This window comes from Pelodiscus sinensis, chromosome 10 (assembly GCF_052426305.1).
Source record: "Pelodiscus sinensis isolate ZL-2025 chromosome 10, ASM5242630v1, whole genome shotgun sequence".
Taxonomy (NCBI): domain Eukaryota; kingdom Metazoa; phylum Chordata; order Testudines; family Trionychidae; genus Pelodiscus; species Pelodiscus sinensis.
This window is the reverse complement of record NC_143061.1, coordinates 1,766,497-1,785,923: the sequence shown is the minus strand read 5'-3', so window position 1 is coordinate 1,785,923 and position 19,427 is coordinate 1,766,497. Positions and strand designations below refer to the sequence as shown.

Below are 19,427 nucleotides of genomic sequence, written 5' to 3'. Positions count from 1 at the left end.
GGCAGCGTTCCTGGATTTTTGGAAGACGCCTCCCCCCTCCCGGCACTCGTCCCCCAGCGGAGCCCATCACGACCCCTGCGCTGGAGCCGGGGCTTCGGTAGCAGGGAAATCGATTTTTATTGGAAAGCAAAGTGCAGTCTCAGTGACCCCCAGCATTTCACATCCCAGCAGGAGGCAGGGGCCCCTAGGGAGCATGATTAGAGCCGGGCCTGCCCCGATCCCGGTCCACCCCCAGGCCCGGGGATGGGCGACACTGCAGGGCCCGACGGCCCCGTACGCGACCCTGGCATCGGAAGGAGGGGCTGCAGGCCTCCCAGGGTCTGTCTCCATGGCAGTGCGGCCCCCTCGGCTGCCGCAGGCCAAGGGGCAGCTTCTCTGCAGTGTGGCGTGTGGGGCTTGGGACCCTCAGCTCGCAGGCTCCTAGCGCCCGGGCTCCAGCTTCGGCACCAACATCCCCACCGCAGTAACCCCGCCCTGCAGGCCACGGGAGTGGGCATGGGGGGAGTGTGACGAGAGCACTCGCACGCTCACGTGTGTGCACCGAGCCCAGTGCCCCGGCTCCCTGGCTCCCTCCCCACCTGGAGCGGTGCCTGGGCTGCCGGGCTGGTGTGACGGCGCGTTGGGGTCCCCCGCCTCCTGCACCCCCATCATGGCATGAACAGACTGCACCAGCCAGTAGAATAGAGGTGGTTTATTGCTTCTTCAAGATACAGCACAAGATACTTGCTATGGGGCAGGGGTCTCGGCTTCTAAACCCCCCAGCTGAGGCTGCTTCCTCCATGCTCCCAGACAGCAACTGACTAACTCTCCTCCAGCCCTGCCCCCCAGCCAGGGCAGCATTCACCGGCGGCAGCCAGTGGGGGTTACCACAGACCCATAGAAACCAGCAAGTTCCCCCCCACTACGTCACAGCTGGCGACACGGGGGAGCTCCTGGTGCTGCTGGTAGCCTCTCGGCCCCCTGCTGCAGGGATGTCGCTGCTCTGCTGCTGCTGCCAAGGGGCTGCCGTGTGCCCGGCTCCTGCTTCTCCCCCAGGCCTATTTCCATGGCCCCTTCCCTTCCCCCTCCTCTCCCCTGCCCCCTTGCCCATCCCAGACCCCTCCCCACTGTCTCGTCCCCTGCCCCACCCCGCTCCTTGCCCTGTGCCCCACCCTCTGGGCACTTGCCATTGCACAGGAAACAGGGGGGGTGCTAGGACCCAGGAGCAACTGTCCTGAGCCCCTGCTGCAGCCCTGGCTGGGTGGCTCTGGGAGGGGGGTCGGGCTCTCTGCTCTGGCCCTGCTGCAGCCCTGGCTGGGCGGCTCCGGGAGGGGGGTCGGGCTCTCTGCTCTGGCCCTGCTGCAGCCCTGGCTGGGCGGCTCCGGGAGGGGGGTCGGGCTCTCTGCTCTGGCCCTGCTGCAGCCCTGGCTGGGCGGCTCCGGGAGGGGGGTCGGGCTCTCTGCTCTGGCCCTGCTGCAGCCCTGGCTGGGCGGCTCCGGGAGGGGGGTCGGGCTCTCTGCTCTGGCCCTGCTGCAGCCCTGGCTGGGCGGCTCCGGGAGGGGTCCAGCCCCGTTGGCTGCCAAGCCCCCTATTGGGCCACGTGTTGCTCGAGCCAACATCGGAGCAGCTGTGAGGCTGCTCTAGCGTACTGCAGGAGTGAGCCAGGTCCAGAAAATCTGCCTGGGTCCCTTCAGCTCTGTCCCTGCCCTGAGTGCATCTCCGCTGGGGGGCCCTTGGGGCCCTGGCTTGGGATCTGAGCCCCCCGCCCTCGTCTGTCGCTCTCTGACACCCTGGATACTGGGCCTGTTCACGTGGGCTCCAGGTTTCCACCTTGAAGTGCCCAGGACGGCTCAGGCCAGGCCGGGCCTTGGGAGCGCTTGCATGGCAGCACCAGGCAGCAGAGGCAGGGAGCCAGGGGAGCCGGCTGCTGCTGCTCCCAGGGGCTGGCGCTGCTGGGTACCCAGCCCAGGCCCGGGCCCATGCTCTGGCGGGGGCTGCAGAGGCGACATCCTTCCGCCCCCGCTGCACTCTCCCGGCAAGGCCCGACCCCCCCAGCTTAGCCCCGGGGCAGCAGCCATCGCTAGCGGGGGCAGGGCCGGGGCGCTAGCAGGGGACCCGGTCTCGTGGCTCCGCCCACCCGAGCGGACTCAGGGCCACGCTATGTGTCTGGCGCGTCACCAAGTGGCCCTGGCACGGGAAGGTGGCCCAGAGCAGCCAGGTAGGGGGGGCTGGCCAAGCCAGGTGCCAGGTCTAGTCCTGTCACAGCCTGCGGCTGCCTGGCCCCGAGCACCTGGCCTGCTGCTCCGCTCAGAGCACGTCCTCGTGGCTCTCGAAGGCCGGGTTCCCATACGCTGCCTTGCTGGCCTCCCCGGGGCTCCCCCGGGGCTCCGAGAAGACGGTTTTGTTGAGGGGAGGCCAGGCGGAGTCCTGCGCCAGCGTCCTCTCCAGCCGCTTGTACGGGCTCTTGGACTGGTACCGGGCCCACTTCTTCAGCAGCAGCCAGAGAGCCCTGTTTTCAATGACAGCCTCCTGCAAGAGCAAGGCCACAGTGAGCCCGGCTTAGCCCTGCCTCTGCCGGCCAGGCTCAGGGCAGGGAGCGAGAGCAGCTCTCCGGCCCTGGCTTGATGCTGCATCTCCCCTCGCGAGCCCTGGGCTGCCCGCTCCAGCGCCTCTCCTCCCTGCACCGGAGCAGCCCCACTCGAACCCCTGGGCCCCCGCGGCGCTGAGCGCCAGCCCCGGCACGGAGGGCTGCTGGGGGCCTGGCGCTTCGCTTGCACCGCCGAGTACTGGAGGGTGGGCGAGTTCAACTCTCCGTATTCTTGCCGGCCCAGGTCCCTCGGGGTGGCTGCCAGAGATGGGGCTGAGCAGGGCCAAGTGTGCCCTGCCACCGGGAGGGATCCCCGTGCCGCCCACAGGGGCTTCCCAGCAGCCACAGCCGGCACGTTTGGCTGCTTTTGATGTGGGATGGAGCCGGGACCTAAAGATTAAAGGTGCCTGTGACCAAGCCCCTGAGCCGTCCTCTCCGCCCACAGGCGGGTCCTTGTCCCCAGCAAACGCCGACTCGGAGACTGACTGGCAGTTTCAGCAGGAGCTGAGGCAGCGCCGAGGCTGCTGCCGGGTGTGTCCACGGCGGGCGGATGGAAAGTTACTCACCAGGAACCAGCAGCTGCCCCGGGCCTGCCCTGGGCTCAGCCACCTTTGGGGGAACTGACCCTGTGGGGCTGAGTCCCTCCTCCCCGACACGGCCAGTCAGGTCTGACCTCCCCTTGAGAAGCCGCCACGGCTGCCTCCCTTCCTCCCGCCCACCCACGGGCAGCTGTGGCTAGATGTTCCCACGCCTGGGCAGGGGGCACCTAGCCCACACGGGAACACTGTGCCGAGCCCGGGGCCTGCACAGGGGGGTTTTGGGAGCTGGTCAGGCTACAGCCCTGCCCCTAATCCACTGCAGGGAGGGGAAGATGAACAGGAGTCCCCCACCAGCTCAGACCTCGGGCCCGACGTGCCCAGGGCCTGATGCCAGGGATATAACCCATCAGTAGGCAGCTGGGCACTGTGAGGCATTGGCCAGGAGAGCGGAGGCATGGAGGCTGTGCCCCGTTCTGCTTGGCCCCTGGCGTGGTCAACGTACCCCTGAAGCTCAGGGCTTCTGCCGGCTGTTCCTAGCCACGCTGCCCCAGGGAGACTGCTGGTTATGGACCGGTCCATCTGCAGAGCCAGCATCCGGCACGACGCGCCAGCGGGGCAGCCAGTGCCACCCCCGGCTCCCACGCACCCGCGCCCTTCCTTTCAGCTCACCGGGAGCCAGGCCAGGGAGCAGGGGCGGGGAGGGGTGTCCAGGCACAACCCCCAGGTTCCCCGAAACGCGCGCTCACCTCCACAACGAAGGACACGGCGAACGTGACCAGCAGCATGAGCAGCAGGGAAGCTCGCCAGGAGGTGGGGGTGCACACGAGCTGTGGGAAAGGGGGCGGAACCTGTCAGCAGAGTGTGTCCCCCCCAGAGGGGCTGTGCGAGCGGCCCCCGTCTGAGCGCTACAGCCCCCGGGACGGGCGCATTCGCCGCGACCGGCCGGTGGGCGGATCAACTCGCTGCCTGGCCCGATGCAGCCCTGACAAAGAAGCGCCGATGTCGCCTTCCATCCCATGACTCTGCAGCCGGGCACAAGCCTCGTTCTGGGGGGCCATGGGCGAGCTTGTGAGGGCCCCTTTCCTCACGCATGCTGCAATCTGCAGCCCCCCGGGCCTCGGACCCCAGGAAAGTGTCTCCCCTTTTCCTCTCTGTGTGGAGGCCCTGGCGGAGTGAGGGGGGAGAGCGGATGACACTAAGCTAGGGGGAGAGGTAGATACACTGGAGGGCAGAGATAGGGTCCAGAGTGACTTAGACAAATTGGAGGATTGGGCCACAAGAAATCTGATGAGGTTCAACAAGGACAAGTGCAGAGTCCTGCACTTGGGACGGAAGAATCCCAAGCATTGTTACAGGCTGGGGACCGACTGGCTAAGCAACAGTTCTGCAGAAAGGGACGTGGGGGTTACAGTGGATGAGAAGCTGGAGATGAGTCAACAGTGTGACCTTGTAGCCAAGAAGGCGAATGGCATATTGGGTTGCATTAAGAGGAGCATTGCCAGCAGATCCAGAGAAGTGATTATTCCCCTTTATTCGGCTTTGGTGAGGCCACTTCTGGAGTATTGTGTCCAGTTCTGGGCCCCCCACTACAAAAAGGATGTGGACGCATTGGAGAGGGGCCAGCGGAGGGCAACCAAAATGCTGAGGGGGCTGGAGCATATGACTTATGAGGAGAGGCTGAGGGATTTGGGTCTGTTTAGTCTGCAGAAGCGAAGAGTGAGGGGGGATTTGAGAGCAGCCTTCAACTCCCTGAAGGGAGGTTCCAAAGAGGCTGGAGAGAGGCTGTTCTCAGTGGGGGCAGATGGTAGAACAAGGAGCAATGGGCTCAAGTTGTGGTGGGAAGGTCCAGGTTGGATATTAGGAAAAACTATTTCCCTAGGCGGGTGGGGAAGCGCTGGGCTGGGTTCCCCAGGGAAGCAGTGGAATCTCCATCCCTAGAGGTGTTTAGGTCTCGGCTTGACACAGCCCTGGCCGGGTTGATTGAGTTGGGATTGGTCCTGCCTAGAGCAGGGGGCTGGACTTGATGCCTCCTGAGGTCTCTGCCAGCTCTGTGGTTCTATGATTCTATGATTAACCCCAAAGCCAGATCCCAGCTTCCAAAGGTCGGGTGCTGGGTGGGTTCAGCTCCCTGGAGAGCGGAGTGCAGATCTGGAGCGTGGCTGGCTGCTTTCAGCAGGGCCTGGGGCTTTCCGAGCCAGCCTTCGGTTGCCCGCGGTTTCCTAGTTTTCCAAGGCTTCATCTAGGGTGTAAACTGCAGCGGGTCCCTCTCCCCCAGCAGAGACCCGTGGGACGCTGCCACGAGCCCTCTCCCTACAGCCGGTCTAGTCCCTGGTGAGTGGGTGCCCGGGGGTATGGAGTGAGCAGGGATCCCGCTGCCTGAAAAGTGCCACCTTGTGGCAGAGCCTGCTAACCAGGGCTGCCGGTTCCCACGCGCCCGGCTTGCTGGGATTTCTGGGGAGGAGGGAGTCTGGCGGGCTGGGAAGGAGCAGTGAAACCTCAGGCTGTTTCTGGTGGACTGTGCATTACTAGCTGGACCCAACTGCGCCGCTAGCGCACTGGGGCCACGCCGCGGTGGACCCTGGCCACGAGCTCGAGCCACGTTAAACTGCTACGATCAGCTGGGCTCCCTTAGGCTGTGACTGCTGGCAGCCCCGGGAGTGCAGTCCTCCCTCCGCCTGCCGAGCAGGGCCAGCCCAGACGGCAGCCAGGCCCTGCCTGCCGCTGCGCTTTACACTCACCCGGCGCAGCCGCCTCCGGGTGCACCCCGACCATCTTGGCCCTCCCGAGACGGCCAGCAGGGCATGGGGGCGGTGGCTTTGGTGACGTAGGCACCTGTCCGGGGGAGACTGGACTGACCCATACACGGTCAGAGAGCCCAGGGCCAGGCTGCTTCCAGCTGGCGATGTAGCGGGGGCAGAGTGCATGTCCCAGGGCCCCAGGAAACGACTCAGATCCACTTGACACTGGCCTTGGCTCCCGACCTACTGGGACACTCGGGGGAGCCTGTGCCGGGTGTCGGCTGCGGCCCAGCATGGCCGTTGGTGCGTGCAGCTGGCAGTGGGAGGTGGCCGCGTCATGCCCAGGCCTTGGGAGACGAGGCAGGGCAGCTAATGCCTGTCATTAGAGCAGCTTCAGTTGGGGAGACGAGCTCTCGCTCCTCCCTCCCCCGACCTGAGGGAGAGTTCGGGGGAGCCCGACCGCCCGGCTCCCTCTCCCGCCGGCTGGCCCACGCGGGGCCTTGCACTCGGAGCACTCGCCCGGCACACGACTTACGTCCATGTGGGAGTAGAGCCCGTCGATGTCGGCGAACACCAGGAAGACGCAGACGCCCAGCTGCACGGCCAGCACGAGGACAAACAGATCTGAGGGACAGGGGCAGCCGGGGACACGGGGGTTAGGAGTGTCCTCAGCCACCCCCGAGCCCTTCGCACCCCAGGCCAGCCCGCACCACGGCCCTGCAATGGGGAAGAGTCTGCAGCCAAAGGAAAGGAAACGGAGCAAAACCCTCCAGTGTTGGTGGGTCCAGGGCACCCTGCAAGGCTGGGACAGCCTTAGATTGCTAGGCCGGAAGGGCCGCGGGGAGCTGGTCACACCTCCTGCACCCCAGCGGCCGGACAACCTGCCCCTGCGATCCCGGGGGGCCTGAGGACTCGTGCCGGAGAGAAGCCGGGGAGTCCTGCCGGCTGGTGCCCTGAGAGCGCTGCCCTTGGCTTTGGTGGGGCCAGGAGGTCACGTCTGGTCTCCGTGACAGACGGCACGTGGCAGTGGGGCCATCGCATCCCGAGGGGCAGCTCTCCTGGGCCTCCTCGCCGCCCTGCTAGACTGCTCCCACGTTCCTAGGTGAGCGGGTCTCATGCCAGCGCCCAGCCCTGGACCTTGCCCTGTGCTGGACCGAGAAGCCCCCGGCTGATCTCTCCAGGGGGATACGAGGCATCACGACTGTCTCCTCTTCCCCAGCTCCTGGAGCAGCGCGAGGCCCAGTCCTTTCCCGCCCGCGACCCGGACAAGGGCCCAGCCGGGTTATCCCAAGCGAGCCTTGCCCGACGGGGAACGTCCCTCATGCAGGGCTCAGCCAATCGAGCGCTCCCATTGCGGCTGGTGGGCTAGGCCTGCTGGGCACTTCGCTAGAGAGCGTCCTGGCTTTGGGTCACCTCTGGCTTGTGGCTTGGTGAGCAGCCAGCTGGGTCTTGTGGGTGCTCAAAGCCGCCTGGTCCTGCAGCGCCTTGGAGACGAACCACAAATGTCAGTGGGATCAGGAGCTCTCCTGGGCACGGGCCACTGCTTCAGACGCAGTTGTGGTTGTGCCCACAAAGGCTCCTCATCTCGCCGGCACGTGGTGTTAGTCTCTGAGATGCTGCGGGACCTTACACTGGTTTTAAATGTGTTCCCTTAGGATACAGCTACGCTCCAGGGCTAGTTCAGGATACTGGAGATATCCCGAAATAGCTACCCTGCAGCTACGCAAGTTGCCCGTTATTTCACAATATTTTTCGAAATAACAGGCGCGCTGTGTCGGCATACCGGTGACCCTCGTTCCCGGAGAGTTAAGGGATGTCTTGAAATAGCGCGTTATTTGAAATTTGGCTGCTCTATTTCGAAATAGAGTCGAGATAAGATACGCAACTTGCATAGCACAAATTGCGTATCTTATTTCAAGCGGTGTCCCCCTTAGAGACTAACACGGTTCCACCGATGCCAGCGGCCTTCAGAGGGCACTGCTAGTCTGTCACCATTTCGGTTTGTCCGTGTGGGGTGCATTTTGGGGGCCAGGCAGGAGTTCCCAGGCCGTCGGCTCTGGATTCTCCCTGCTACGCTGGCCCTTGTCTGGGTGACGTAGCCTTAGAAAACGTTCTGGTTTCGGTTCAGTTTTCCCTTGGGCTGGACCCAGACAGAAGCCCTGAATCTGAATCCTCCCCAACTCTGGTCCAGCCGCATGCTGCCGGGCGCAGGCCTATCAGTGATACCCAGGTGAAGGCTGGTGGGCAGGGGGTGTTTTGATTTGGGTGCGTCTCTTGGTGACCTGTGTGCCCAATACACGCTAGCCTTGGCAAGCTGCCTCCCACCCCCGCCAGCAAACCGGCCCCCAAATACCAGTGGATTGTGGTTTGCTCAGAGCGGGTCAGGTGAGCTGATAAACAAGCTGCCGTTTGCTAGACTCCCCGATCGCCACAGCTCGGACCCTGAGCACCGTAGATCCACAGCGCCTGGGCCACGCTCAGAAGGGCTGAGCACCGGGATCCAGGGAGCTGCGTTTCCACTGGCGAGAAGCTTTGGAAAAATCCTTGTGCAGAGTTTTGGCCAGGGAAGCGTTTGCCCAGGAGTTCCCTGGCGAGCCGGCTCCCTGGGGCGCTTTGCCCGGCCGTGCTCTGCCGCCCCGCCCCGGGCACTGCACTCACAGTTCGTGTAGATGGGCTGCCGGAAGGGCTTCCCCTTGGAGAACACCAGCGCCACCAGGAGGCAGTTCATGGTGCTGAGGAGCCAGACCGTGGTGTTTTCATAGCTCTTGTAGCCATTGGCCGCTACCTCTCCGGCTGCCGCGTTCCCCGTCCCGTTGGCGCCGAGGGCAGGCGCCAAGGAAGAATTCTCCACTTGGCTGTTATTCCTGGGATGACAGGCACTGTGAAAGAGGAGCCCTGCGGTCAGTAATGCAGCCAGCCCAGATGTACCAGCCTCCAGCTGGGCCTCCCAGGCCGCACGATCCCAGTGAAGTCCAGCAGTGCTGCGAGGCGGGACGCTGGGCTATCCCTGCTCTGCGGAGAAGGAAACAGCGTCCTGGAGAGGGGAGCTGACTTGGCCAATGGTGAGGCAGTGGCAGAGGCGGCAGTAGGTCCCCAGCCTCCGGACACCCCTTTGCCATCAGTTGTATTGGTACAAGCAGGAGCCTTTGCAGCAGAGAGCTACCGCCTCTGGGCCTCTTCCCTTGGCTATTCCACTCCGTAGCCAGGGGACCTGGAGCTCCCGGGCTGCGCGGAACACACGAGGGACAATGACTTGTTCAAGGCAAACTCCAGCTGGTCGGCCCCAGCCTCCGCCCAGGGCTGCCAATGCAGAGCCATGCTGATGGCGTGGGAGCCCGGCCCTCCTGGCCCCGGTGCTCTGGGAACTCGCTCTCTGGCCCTGCCATGCGGCCAGCCTGCTGGGGTGGGGCTCCATGGCCTTGGGTTGTAAATGTCACCCTGACCGCGGACCTTGTTGGGTGGGTTTGCCGAACTTCACTCAAATTTCCACTGGGGCAAGTAGATTTACACCCCACCCCCTCCACAGAAGCTATCTGGCATGGTATCACTGCTGCCCCGTTCCCACCCTCGCCAGCGGCTGCCTGCACACCGGCCCCGCTGGTCTGGGGCCCAAGCCCGGCCTTACCTGTGGATGTTGTGCTGCGCGTACCAGGGCTGCTGCTGGACCATCACAAAGCCAAAGACCTGCATGGCCAGGCTGAACAGGATGTTCAGCACCACGGACAGCAGCAGTGGGGGCGAGATCAGCTGGCTGGGAGGCCTGTAGGGGACCAGCTTTGGGTAGGCCCCATTCAAACTCACTGATGAAAGAAGAATGGGTTTCACAGGCCAGCCAAGGGGCCAGGCGCTAGACCTGAATCGTGGGCCACTTGGGCTAATGAGCAGCCTCTACTGCCTGCCAGTTCCCCAGCATCCCTTCACCTCTCTGAAAGGCCTGCTGGGTGCATCCTGGGGCAGCGCCCGCCTGCAGGGCTTACGCCTGCTTCGCACGAGCATCGAGGCGAGGAAAAGCGCCACGCGGGGCTACTGTCACTGGCTCCAAGGGCCCAGGCTGCCACTCTCAGGACTGGCGTCATCGCGGTCTCCCCAGCTCTGCCCCCCACCATGCACACAGCCCGTCACACCCCCACACCGAGCTCCTGCCACAGCACCCGGGTCACTGCTCTCCTGGGTCCCAGACCCCCCCGGGACTGACTCCAACGTGTCTGTCTCTGCTCCCTTCCCCCTCGTCGAGCGCTGCTTTCCCCTGGCCCCCCATGCCCGCTTTCTCCTCCGCTGCGCGTCCCATCCGGCACATCCTCACGGCATGTTGCCGCCTCGGCTTTCCACAGCATGTTCAGCCATGGAGGAAAGCCCTTTCTAGAGCAGCCCAGCCTCCTTTCTACAGCAGCCCGGCCTCCTTTCTAGAACAGTCCGGCCTCCTTTCTAGAGTGGCCCAGCCTCCTTTCTAGAACAGTCTGGCCTCCTTTCTAGAGCAGTCTGGCCTCCTTTCTAGAACAGTCCGGCCTCCTTTCTAGAGCGGTCCAGCCTCCTTTCTAGAACAGTCCGGCCTCCTTTCTAGAGCAGCCCAGCCTCCTTTCTACAGCAGCCCGGCCTCCTTTCTAGAACGGTCCGGCCTCCTTTCTAGAGTGGCCCAGCCTCCTTTCTAGAACAGTCTGGCCTCCTTTCTAGAACAGTCTGGCCTCCTTTCTAGAGCAGTCTGGCCTCCTTTCTAGAACAGTCCGGCCTCCTTTCTAGAGCGGTCCAGCCTCCTTTCTAGAACGGTCCAGCCTCCTTTCTAGAGCGGTCCAGCCTCCTTTCTAGAACGGTCCGGCCTCCTTTCTAGAGTGGTCTGGCCTCCTTTCTAGAACGGTCCGGCTTCCTTTCTAGAGTGGCCCAGCCTCCTTTCTAGAACGGTCCGGCCTCCTTTCTAGAGCGGTCTGGCCTCCTTTCTAGAACAGTCCGGCCTCCTTTCTAGAGCGGTCCAGCCTCCTTTCTAGAACGGTCCGGCCTCCTTTTAGAACAGTCCCGGCCTCCTTTCTAGAGCAGTCCGGCCTCCTTTCTAGAGCGGTCCGGCCTCCTTTCTAGAACGGTCCGGCCTCCTTTCTAGAGCGGTCCGGCCTCCTTTCTAGAGCAGCCCAGCCTCCTTTCTAGAACAGTCCGGCCTCCTTTCTAGAGCGGCCCAGCCTCCTTTCTAGAACAGTCCGGCCTCCTTTCTAAAGCGGTCTGGCCTCCTTTCTAGAGCGGCCCAGCCTCCTTTTAGAACAGTCCGGCCTCCTTTCTAGAGCGGTCCAGCCTCCTTTCTAGAACGGTCCGGCCTCCTTTTAGAACAGTCCGGCCTCCTTTCTAAAGCGGTCCGGCCTCCTTTCTAGAGTGGTCTGGCCTCCTTTCTAGAGTGGTCCGGCCTCCTTTCTAGAATGGTCCGGCCTCCTTTCTAGAGCTGCCTTCTCCGTGTAACTCCCTCTCAGTCTTCTCTTTTCCAAACTAAACAAGCCCAGTTCTTTCAGCCCTCCCTCATCGTTCCATGTTCTCTAGATCTTTCATCATGTGTGTTGCCCTGCACTTGCTGCAAAGTCTCTGTCTTTCTCGGTGCGCAGGATTGTGCATGCCTGGCAGGTGGGGACTGGCTGCGAGCTGTTCTCCCCCTACACAGGCGATAGCGACGGAGCTTACTTGTTATGCCAATGACAGTGGTAATAGCCAGATCTTGGAATAAAAACTGGTAATTCCCAAAGGAGTTTAGTTGCTGAAAGGAAAGATCAAGAAACCACACGTCAGACATTTGCTGGGGGCTCGTGTGTTTCATCTTCAGCCCCCTCCCCCGGTCAGTGTTTCATGAGGCTAGTGCTCTGCAGTCTGCCTAGAGAGCCTGGGCAGGATGCGTCCCGCACGAGGCCCAGCCCTCGCACGAGAGGCGCTGTCACGGAGCTTGCACGAAATGCAGCCGGTTGGTGCATGGTGAATGATCCTTCCCGCTCAGTCAAAAATGCCACCGGCCTGAGCTGCGGCGGCTGCCTGGTGATTCCTGAATGCAGCCCCCTCCTCACCCCGGGGAAGGCTCCAGCCCAGGGCGGTTCAGGGCGCTCTGGCATTTGTAGCCAACGCCCTTTGGAACGGCTGAAAAGTGCCTCGGGTTCACCTGCCAACGCACTTCTCGCCTCCCCGGCAGGGCCCTTCCGCGGGCCCTTAGCCTCCCTTCTCAGCCTCCCTCACTGCTGCCACGTGCTGGCCTGCCACGGCTTGCCTTGCGCGTGGGCGTCTGCCTGGCCCTTCCCCCCTAAGTCACTGGCAAAAGTCCCTCCATTTCACATGGGGAAACTGAGGCAGGTTCAGCCACTTGCCCTAGGTCACACAGGGAGTCTGAGGTTCAGTGGGGAGAAGGCAGCTCCCCTGGGTGGGCCTCGGCTGTGACGCCCGCCTCCCCGCGACGGGAGCAGCGTCCCGCCTTGGCTCTGGCTGGTCCCAGCGCCGTACCCAGTAAAGCAGGAGAACCCCGAGGTACTGGATGGTGCTGTACAGCGCCATGTACTTAAACACGCAGAAGGAGGTGACGAGGGCCGCGCGCCCCTGCCTGCGGAAGGGAGAGAGAAGGTGACGGTTAGAGGGCGGAGGGCGAGAGCGACGGGCTGCTCGGTCCCCAAGGCACAAAGCACACGGGCGTCGTTTTGCACGTGAATCCCTTGGCGGAAACGTGGTGGTGCCGCCAACCCGGGCTCGCACCAGCCACCCCAGGGCCATTCCTCTCAGGCAGCGGCACGGGCAGTGCCCATGCAAAGTGCCCGGCGGGTTGCTAGGAGCTCTCAGCCTGCCAGCACCACGCCAGGGCGCTCTGCCCCAGCCCCCAGACCAAGGGCAGAAGGCAGCTGTCCCCGACGAGAAAGCCAGTCGCCGGCGGATTTCGAGGGCAAACGGAACAGCATGGATTCAGAATACTCTGCCTTCCTTTCAGAGCAGTGTCCTGGGAGGCAGCAAGCCTAGTGGTTAGAGCAGTACTCTAGCACTCCTGGGTTCTTTTCCCAGCTGTCCTACTGGCTGGCTGGGCGGTGAGGACACAAGTCCCATCTGGTGAAGCTGTGGGGCGTGTTCTCAGGAAGGGCGCTAGGCGGGGCTCTGCAGGAAAGCAGCGAGGGAGGGAGTGTTACGGGTTCCTTGCTCGGTATGGGAAGGAGGGGGCTTGTTCTGTGACTCGGGACCGTTGTTCCATGACGCACACGGCCTTGGGCAGCTCACTTGGGTCCCAGTCCTGCTGCAGGCCAGTCAGTGAAATGGGGCGATGCTACGTCCCTGCCCCGCGGGGTGTTGGGAGGCCAGTCAGCGCTCTGGGGTTCGCCCGCGCCAGGGCCCTGGGTGGAGGGCACTGGAACGGTGCCCCCGGCGAGCACCCTGGACACGGGTCCCTTTCTATAGCTTCTTTCCTGCCGTCCCCCTGGCACAGAAACCGCTCAGAGCCCCTTGCGCCGCAGCCATGGCCTCCTCCCCCGCGCTGCTGGACCCAGCGCCGTTCTGTCCGCCAGCAGCAGGCCACGGAGTTGGATGCGTGTTCCACTGGGGCAGCCAGGCCCTGGTGCGGGCCGGGGGCCGATTTCCCTGCCGACGGCGGGTGCCGGGGGCTCACCTGATCAGCTCGGGCACACACGCTATGCTGGGAGTGCGGGAGGTGAACGGCGAAGCCACCGAGGCCTCCTGCTCCGACAGCGAGATCCCGGCGTGGGCCACTTTCAAAGCCTGAAATGCGCAGCCCGGGTCAGCCCCGAGGAATCCGCGCCCCCCCCCCCCCCGTCCGACCCCAGTGTAGACCCTGCTGCCCGCCCCGGGGCGCATTGCTCCGGCCCAGGGCTCTCTGTGAGTAGAGGCGCAGGACCTACGAGCTCTGTGCGACCCACCTCCCGTGCACAGCCGCCTCTCCTAGTCTGCACCGGGAAGGGCGGGTCCGAAAGCCTGACTGTCCCATCGGGCAACCCCCCCTCCCCGCCTGCCAGTCACTTGAGCCACCCGCCACGGCCCAGCGTGGAGCCGGATCAGTCCGACGGCCCTAACTCTGCAGCAGGCTGCGCCCGCTGGGCCCGGGGGGGGCTTGCGGCAGGAGGGAGGTCTCTGTCCTTGCTGCGGCTGCTCTGCGGAGAACTCGCCTCCCCAGGTGACTGCACTGGGCTGTCCCCGGCCCGGCGGGTCCCCTCCTGTCGGTGCACTCACCCCGCAGTCATTGGCTCCGTCTCCACACATGCCCACAAAGTAGCTGCAAGCCAAAGCAAACAGCACGTCAGCAGGGAGCCAGGCAGCCCCCGCCTGGGGTTAGTTTGCAAAGGGTCGGGCGCTTTCCAGGGGAAGGGCTGCAAGGCTGGCCGGTCTGGACCCCAGCGCTGCTGGCTCCCAGGGGGCCGCTCTGGGGCTGGGGCACAGCAGCCGGAGAGCCCGGCCATTTCCAGCGTCACCGGATGCCCTGGAGGTCCTGGCCGGTGGAGCCTTCTGCATTCCCTGCCTGGCCCAGGCTCACAATTTCACGCACAGGAACATGGCTGGAGGCTGCCCGGGCCTAGGCAGTGGCCTGGCTTGCTGCTGCACACAGAGCCTGGGGCCCTCCTGGGGCCCAGCCGAGCTCCTGTCCCTGGTCCCCTGCTCCACTCCTGACATCTCGCCCCTCCTAGCTGCCCCGAATGCCCCACTTCGGCTGGCTCCCTTGGCGAGCCCAGTGCAGCTCCTCGACCTGCTCCTACAGCATGGCCTGGCCCGCACCGCTGCTTCAGGCCTTCACCGTGACCTCAGACCACGTCCCTCCAACCTGAGCCCCGACCTCGACCCGCCCCGTGTGCCTGGCCTGCGAGCCGGGACGGGACGGCGATCACAGACCCCCTCCGGGGTGCACGGGAACTATCTGCCGAGCTGCATTTCTGGAGGGGACTCGGATTTGGGATCCCCGTCCGGCCCACACTTCCCCGTGCCCATCCCAAGCGTCTGGACGGGAGCTGATTGGCCTTGGACTCCCCTCCGGCCTGCAAATGGCTCCAGCCCTGTCCATGGCCCAACAGAACTTACCCCAACTTTTGAAACTCCTCCACCAGGCTGGACTTCTGACCCGGGGACATTCTAGCGAAAACAGTCCCCTGAAGCAGGAGCTGAAAGGAGAAAGCGATTGGACGCAGGACTGGCCACACATGGGCCTGCAGGGCTAAGATGGTGCAAAAGGAAATCCGGGAACAAAGGCCTGGTAGGTCACTCAAGTCTCTGGCTGACCCCTGACCCCTGACCTCTCAAGGCTCCGGTTTAACTAGACCAGTGGTTCCCAAACTTTTCGGCATCACGCCCCTTTTTTGATTTTTGAGAAACCCTCACGCCCCCCTTCCCCCCAATAGCAGCAAAACTTTGGGGAGAGGGAATTAATGGGGGGAGAGCTGGGTTGCCTCGCGCCCCCTGGAATTTCTTCATGTGCCCCAGTTTGGAAACCCATGAACTGGACAGTTGTGAACAAACCCAGCAGACACCGCGCCTGCGAACGCTCTCCCCCGGAGTCACTCGGGGCAGGCCCCGGCTCAGACAGCCCAGCACTTACCTTTGGGAGTAAGTAGCCGAAATGCTGGGTAATGACCTGGTAAGATCTTCCACTCATGGCAAAGTGGTAACTGCGACGTTCCACTTCGGCTCTGCCTCTCCCCCCGACGGGAATGCGGGTCTCCTGTGAACCAGGCCAGGGTTATCTCCATGCCAAGGGCTGAAGAGGCTGCCGAGAGGCACTCAAATAGCCATGTCGAGAGGAAGTGTGGCCCAGTGGTGAGAACACTTGGATGCTGGAGACCTTGATTCAGTTCCCTGCTTCTGCGGGACCTTGGGCGAGTCAATTAGCCCCTCAGTTCCCCTCCCCGTACGATGGGGAGATGACCGTTCCTGCCTCCCGGGGTGGAGTGAGGATCATCCTGAAAGACGGCGAGGTGCTCAGAGGCTGTGGGAATGGGGGCCAGAGGGCGCTGGCAGTGCAGCTGAAATGGGATTACAGGGCAAGTGGGATCCACTCTGCATCAACACAACTGACATTTGGAGAAAACTGAATTTTGGTTTGAAGTTTTACAGAGCTTTATTATTTTTCTACTTTTTACACCCAAAAATGTCATCGCCTACCCAGCTACAATTCAGTTGTTTAAACAAATGTGTTCCAAAGGGAGACAAAAATTGTGTGTGTCTGAAAACTGTAGGTCCTGGGGGTACGTCTAATTTTTTTGAAAAAGGGGTTGTGACGTAGTGGGGGGGAACTTGCTGGTTTCTATGGGTCTGTGGTAACCCCATGTGACGGCGCGTTGGGGTCCCCCATCTCCTGCACCCCGAAATGGCACAAACAGACTGCACCAGCCAGTGGAATTGAGGGGGGTTTATTGCTCCTCCAGGATACAGCCTAGCACAGATGGAATCTGGTTACAGGAACTGGGGGCTAAGAGGCCTCAGTGCCCCCCTTGAGATGGGGGGATCCCAGCCCCCTCCCCAGCTCCTTCTTCCCTGCTTTCCAGCCAGGAACTAACTCCCCTCTTCCAGCCCTGCCCCCAGCCAGGGCAGCATCCACCTTCCTTTGTTCCTCTCCATGGGGGTCAGCTGGCCAAACCAGTTGGGATACCCTCTTTGCATAGTGACTCATCGCTTGTCTGCTCGGTGGTGCTCCAGACAGCAGCCAGAGAGTTAGCAGGTTACCCCCGCTACATCACACCCCACTGGCTGCCGCCGGCACCACAGCCCAGAAGGACAGGGATGGGTCATTATGCAAAGGGATCTCTCAACCGGTGGGACCAGCTAACCACCATGGAGAGAAACAAAGGAAGGTGGATGCTGCCCTGGCTGGGGGGCAGGGCTGGAGGAGAGTCAGTTAGTTTCTGTCTGGGAGGATGGAGGAGGCAGCCTCAGCAACAGGCTGGGGGGTTTAGAAGCCGAGACCCCCCCCCCATATCAAGGGGGGCTGAGGCATCCTAGGCCTGCCCTGTAACCTGATGACATCTGTGCTGTGCTGTATACTGGGGAAGCAATAAACCACCTCTATTCTACTGGCTGGCAGAGTCTGTTCGTGCCATTTCGGGGGTGCAGGAGACGGGGGACCCCAACGCGCCGTCACAGGGGTACTTTCTAAAAAAGGTTGAGAAACACTGCCCTAGACGAACGTGCAAAGCCAGCATCAGCACAGACCCGTCCCAGGGCACTAGCAGGACGGGGCACGAAGGGGACAGCGATTTAACGATCCCTTTTCATCGCTATCCTGACCCAGCACGTTCTGAAGCGCAGGAGGGACGAGCAGACGGGGTGCCAGAGATACGCCAGCGAGTTAGACCCGTCCCCACCTGCCAGTGCTCAGTTCCTCTCCCCCCCACGAGACCTGCCCATTTAGCACTCACCAGGTTTCCATGGCCATTGGGGCTGCTTGCTTCCGTTAGCTGCCAGCTGATGGAGGCTGCGGGGGACCCTGATCGCTCATTAGCTTCAACGAGAATCACTTGACTGGTAGGAGAAATCATGCTGGAGTTTTTGGCAACCGTAATCGCTGTCTGAACGTTGTCACCTAGGAAAAGCGGGGGCAGGGGTGTTATCTGCAAGTTTGCCTTCTGCCGATTTTAGACCTTGAGGCTGGAGGAAATGAAAACCTTTCCCTGACATCCGTGTGATCGCACAGCTGGGGGCCAGAGAGATTTCAGCTCGGAAGAGAGACAGTAGCAGGTTTATGACAGAGGTAACTACCGGCAGACAGGGCATGGGGCTAGATGGACCTTTGGTCGGACCCAGTGTGGCCGTTCTGCTGTTCTCACGTTCAATGTGGGTATCTGCATGTTTCTGTAATACCTCTGCCTTGCACCTGACCATCACTTGCATCCCAAGGATCCAGAGGAACTGGAAAGTCCCTTTGATACAGATTTCACTTCACCCACTGTTGAAATGCAGCCACCTCTGGTGTGGGAAATGGCCGTAGTTTAACCGCACAGAGCAACGCTCCACAGCCATTTTGGATGTGATGAATTTTTCCTGCCTTTGAAATTCACATTTTATCTGGTCTGGACTGAATCCGGCTGAGGAAACTCTACTGGCTCGCCTGCCAGAAGGGGGCACGTGTATCCCTTCAGCCGAGTAGAAGGTAAAAGAATGAAAAGGGAATTAACTGTGGCGTTGAGGGAAATAGCTCGATTGTCCTGGCACAGCCTAGGGGTAAGATGAGTATCGGAAACCCAAGAAGGCCAGAGCAATGCAACGGTAGCATGGGGGAGCTCACGCAGCCCTTCCCCGGCCGGCCCTCCCTCCCACTTGCATCGCAGGGCGAGGGGAGCGCAGGCCGAGAAGGGAGAGGGACAGAGCCACCGGTAGAACCAAGGAGAGAGATTGTGAGTGCGAGTCAGCCCAGCGGCTTGACTGTGGACGGAGGAGGAAGCCAGGGCTGTGCTAGGGGTCGAGGGGCCACAGGAACAGGCAGGAGCCACGGCGGCTTCTGGGACACGAGTCACTGGAAAGCACCACTTCTGCTGTTCAGCGCCAGCGCCCACAAGGCATCTCTCCCGGGAGCTACCTGTGACCATCACGCTCCTGATCCGGGCAGCGCTGAGCTCTTCCAGCACGGGCTTGGTCTCGGCCTTCAGCCGGTTTTCCATGATCAGCAGGCCCAGGAACGTCAGGTCGCTCTCCAGCTCCTCCCTGGGCACGAGGAAGAAAGAGACGTCTCTGAGGAACTTTCCGGAATCTCAGTCTGGTTTTACTGTTGAATCAGCTCACTAGCCAGCATGCTGGGTGCATGTCTATTGCCATCCCAAACAGCCTTTCCGGTGAACTAATTAGCCCTTCCAGCACCCTCCTGAAGCACGCCCGTGGAGAAGTTCCCTGCACGCCCGTGGAGAAGTTCCCTGCACGCCCGTGGAGAAGTTCCCTGCACGCCCGTGGAGAAGTTCCCTGCGCCTGGAAGCATCGCCTGACAGGGACACTAGGTGGCACTGGTTGTATTTGGAAAGGAGACACCCTCTTTCCCTCTGGACTCTCCTCAGCCTGGGGGCGGAGCTCAGTATATAAGTAGCCTTGGCGGGGGCTGCTAGAGTCATTGTGGCCGGGAGCCATGTGGAGCGATAGTCCCCTGGCTGGTCTAGTCTGCAGGGGACTGTGGCAGTGGCATGGGGGTGGGCTGGGAAGGGGCCCAGTGTCTCACAGAGACACCGGATCGTGGTTACGTGGTTAATAAAGAAAAAGCTGTTTGCTTGGTAACTCCCAGCTCTGCCAACCCAGCTTCCGATCTGGGCACCAGGCTGGGTGGGTTCTTCTTGTCTCGTGTGTCATCACTGGCAGCAAATTCCACCCTCGTCAGCCTCGGCATCTTCACCCGCTGCCCTGACTCACCCGGGGGCCAGGCTGCTGGCGTGAACAGGGTTGCACAAGTGTCGGGGAGCGCAGTGTGGCCCTGCCCAGGACGCAGGTAACAATCTCGATGCTGCACAACGAGTCCGGCTCCCTCTCCCAGACGCGGGCTGGATGCCTGGGGTGGGCTGGAGGCCAAAGACCCAGCCTTGAGCTGCTCACTCTGGCGGGGAGGGGCTGACGTTGCCAGGGCACCCGTGAGCGGGTCCCCGGAATCAGGCCCTTCCACGGTCACGCGTCTCGCCGTGTGAC

General features: G+C 62.5%; 1 protein-coding gene across 2 annotated transcripts in view; it reads right to left on the bottom strand.

Moving 5' to 3' along the window:
• Window positions 1–676: 676 nt before the first annotated feature.
• The window catches only part of LOC102458512 (putative cation-transporting ATPase 13A4), a 52,691-nt gene continuing 33,940 nt past the window's right edge, over window positions 677–19,427 (bottom strand). For both annotated transcript variants that reach the window (XM_075938288.2, XM_075938289.2), the window contains exons 18-30: window positions 18,343–18,467; window positions 17,186–17,349; window positions 15,370–15,492; window positions 14,856–14,935; window positions 14,016–14,058; window positions 13,438–13,547; window positions 12,297–12,393; window positions 11,496–11,568; window positions 9,469–9,643; window positions 8,502–8,722; window positions 6,379–6,467; window positions 3,852–3,932; window positions 677–2,508 (exon numbers count right to left, since the gene is read on the bottom strand). In XM_075938288.2, coding sequence (XP_075794403.2) covers window positions 2,287–2,508; window positions 3,852–3,932; window positions 6,379–6,467; window positions 8,502–8,722; window positions 9,469–9,643; window positions 11,496–11,568; window positions 12,297–12,393; window positions 13,438–13,547; window positions 14,016–14,058; window positions 14,856–14,935; window positions 15,370–15,492; window positions 17,186–17,349; window positions 18,343–18,467 — 1,603 coding nt within the window. In that variant the 3' untranslated portion in view covers window positions 677–2,286. The remainder of the gene's footprint in view (window positions 2,509–3,851; window positions 3,933–6,378; window positions 6,468–8,501; window positions 8,723–9,468; window positions 9,644–11,495; window positions 11,569–12,296; window positions 12,394–13,437; window positions 13,548–14,015; window positions 14,059–14,855; window positions 14,936–15,369; window positions 15,493–17,185; window positions 17,350–18,342; window positions 18,468–19,427) is intronic.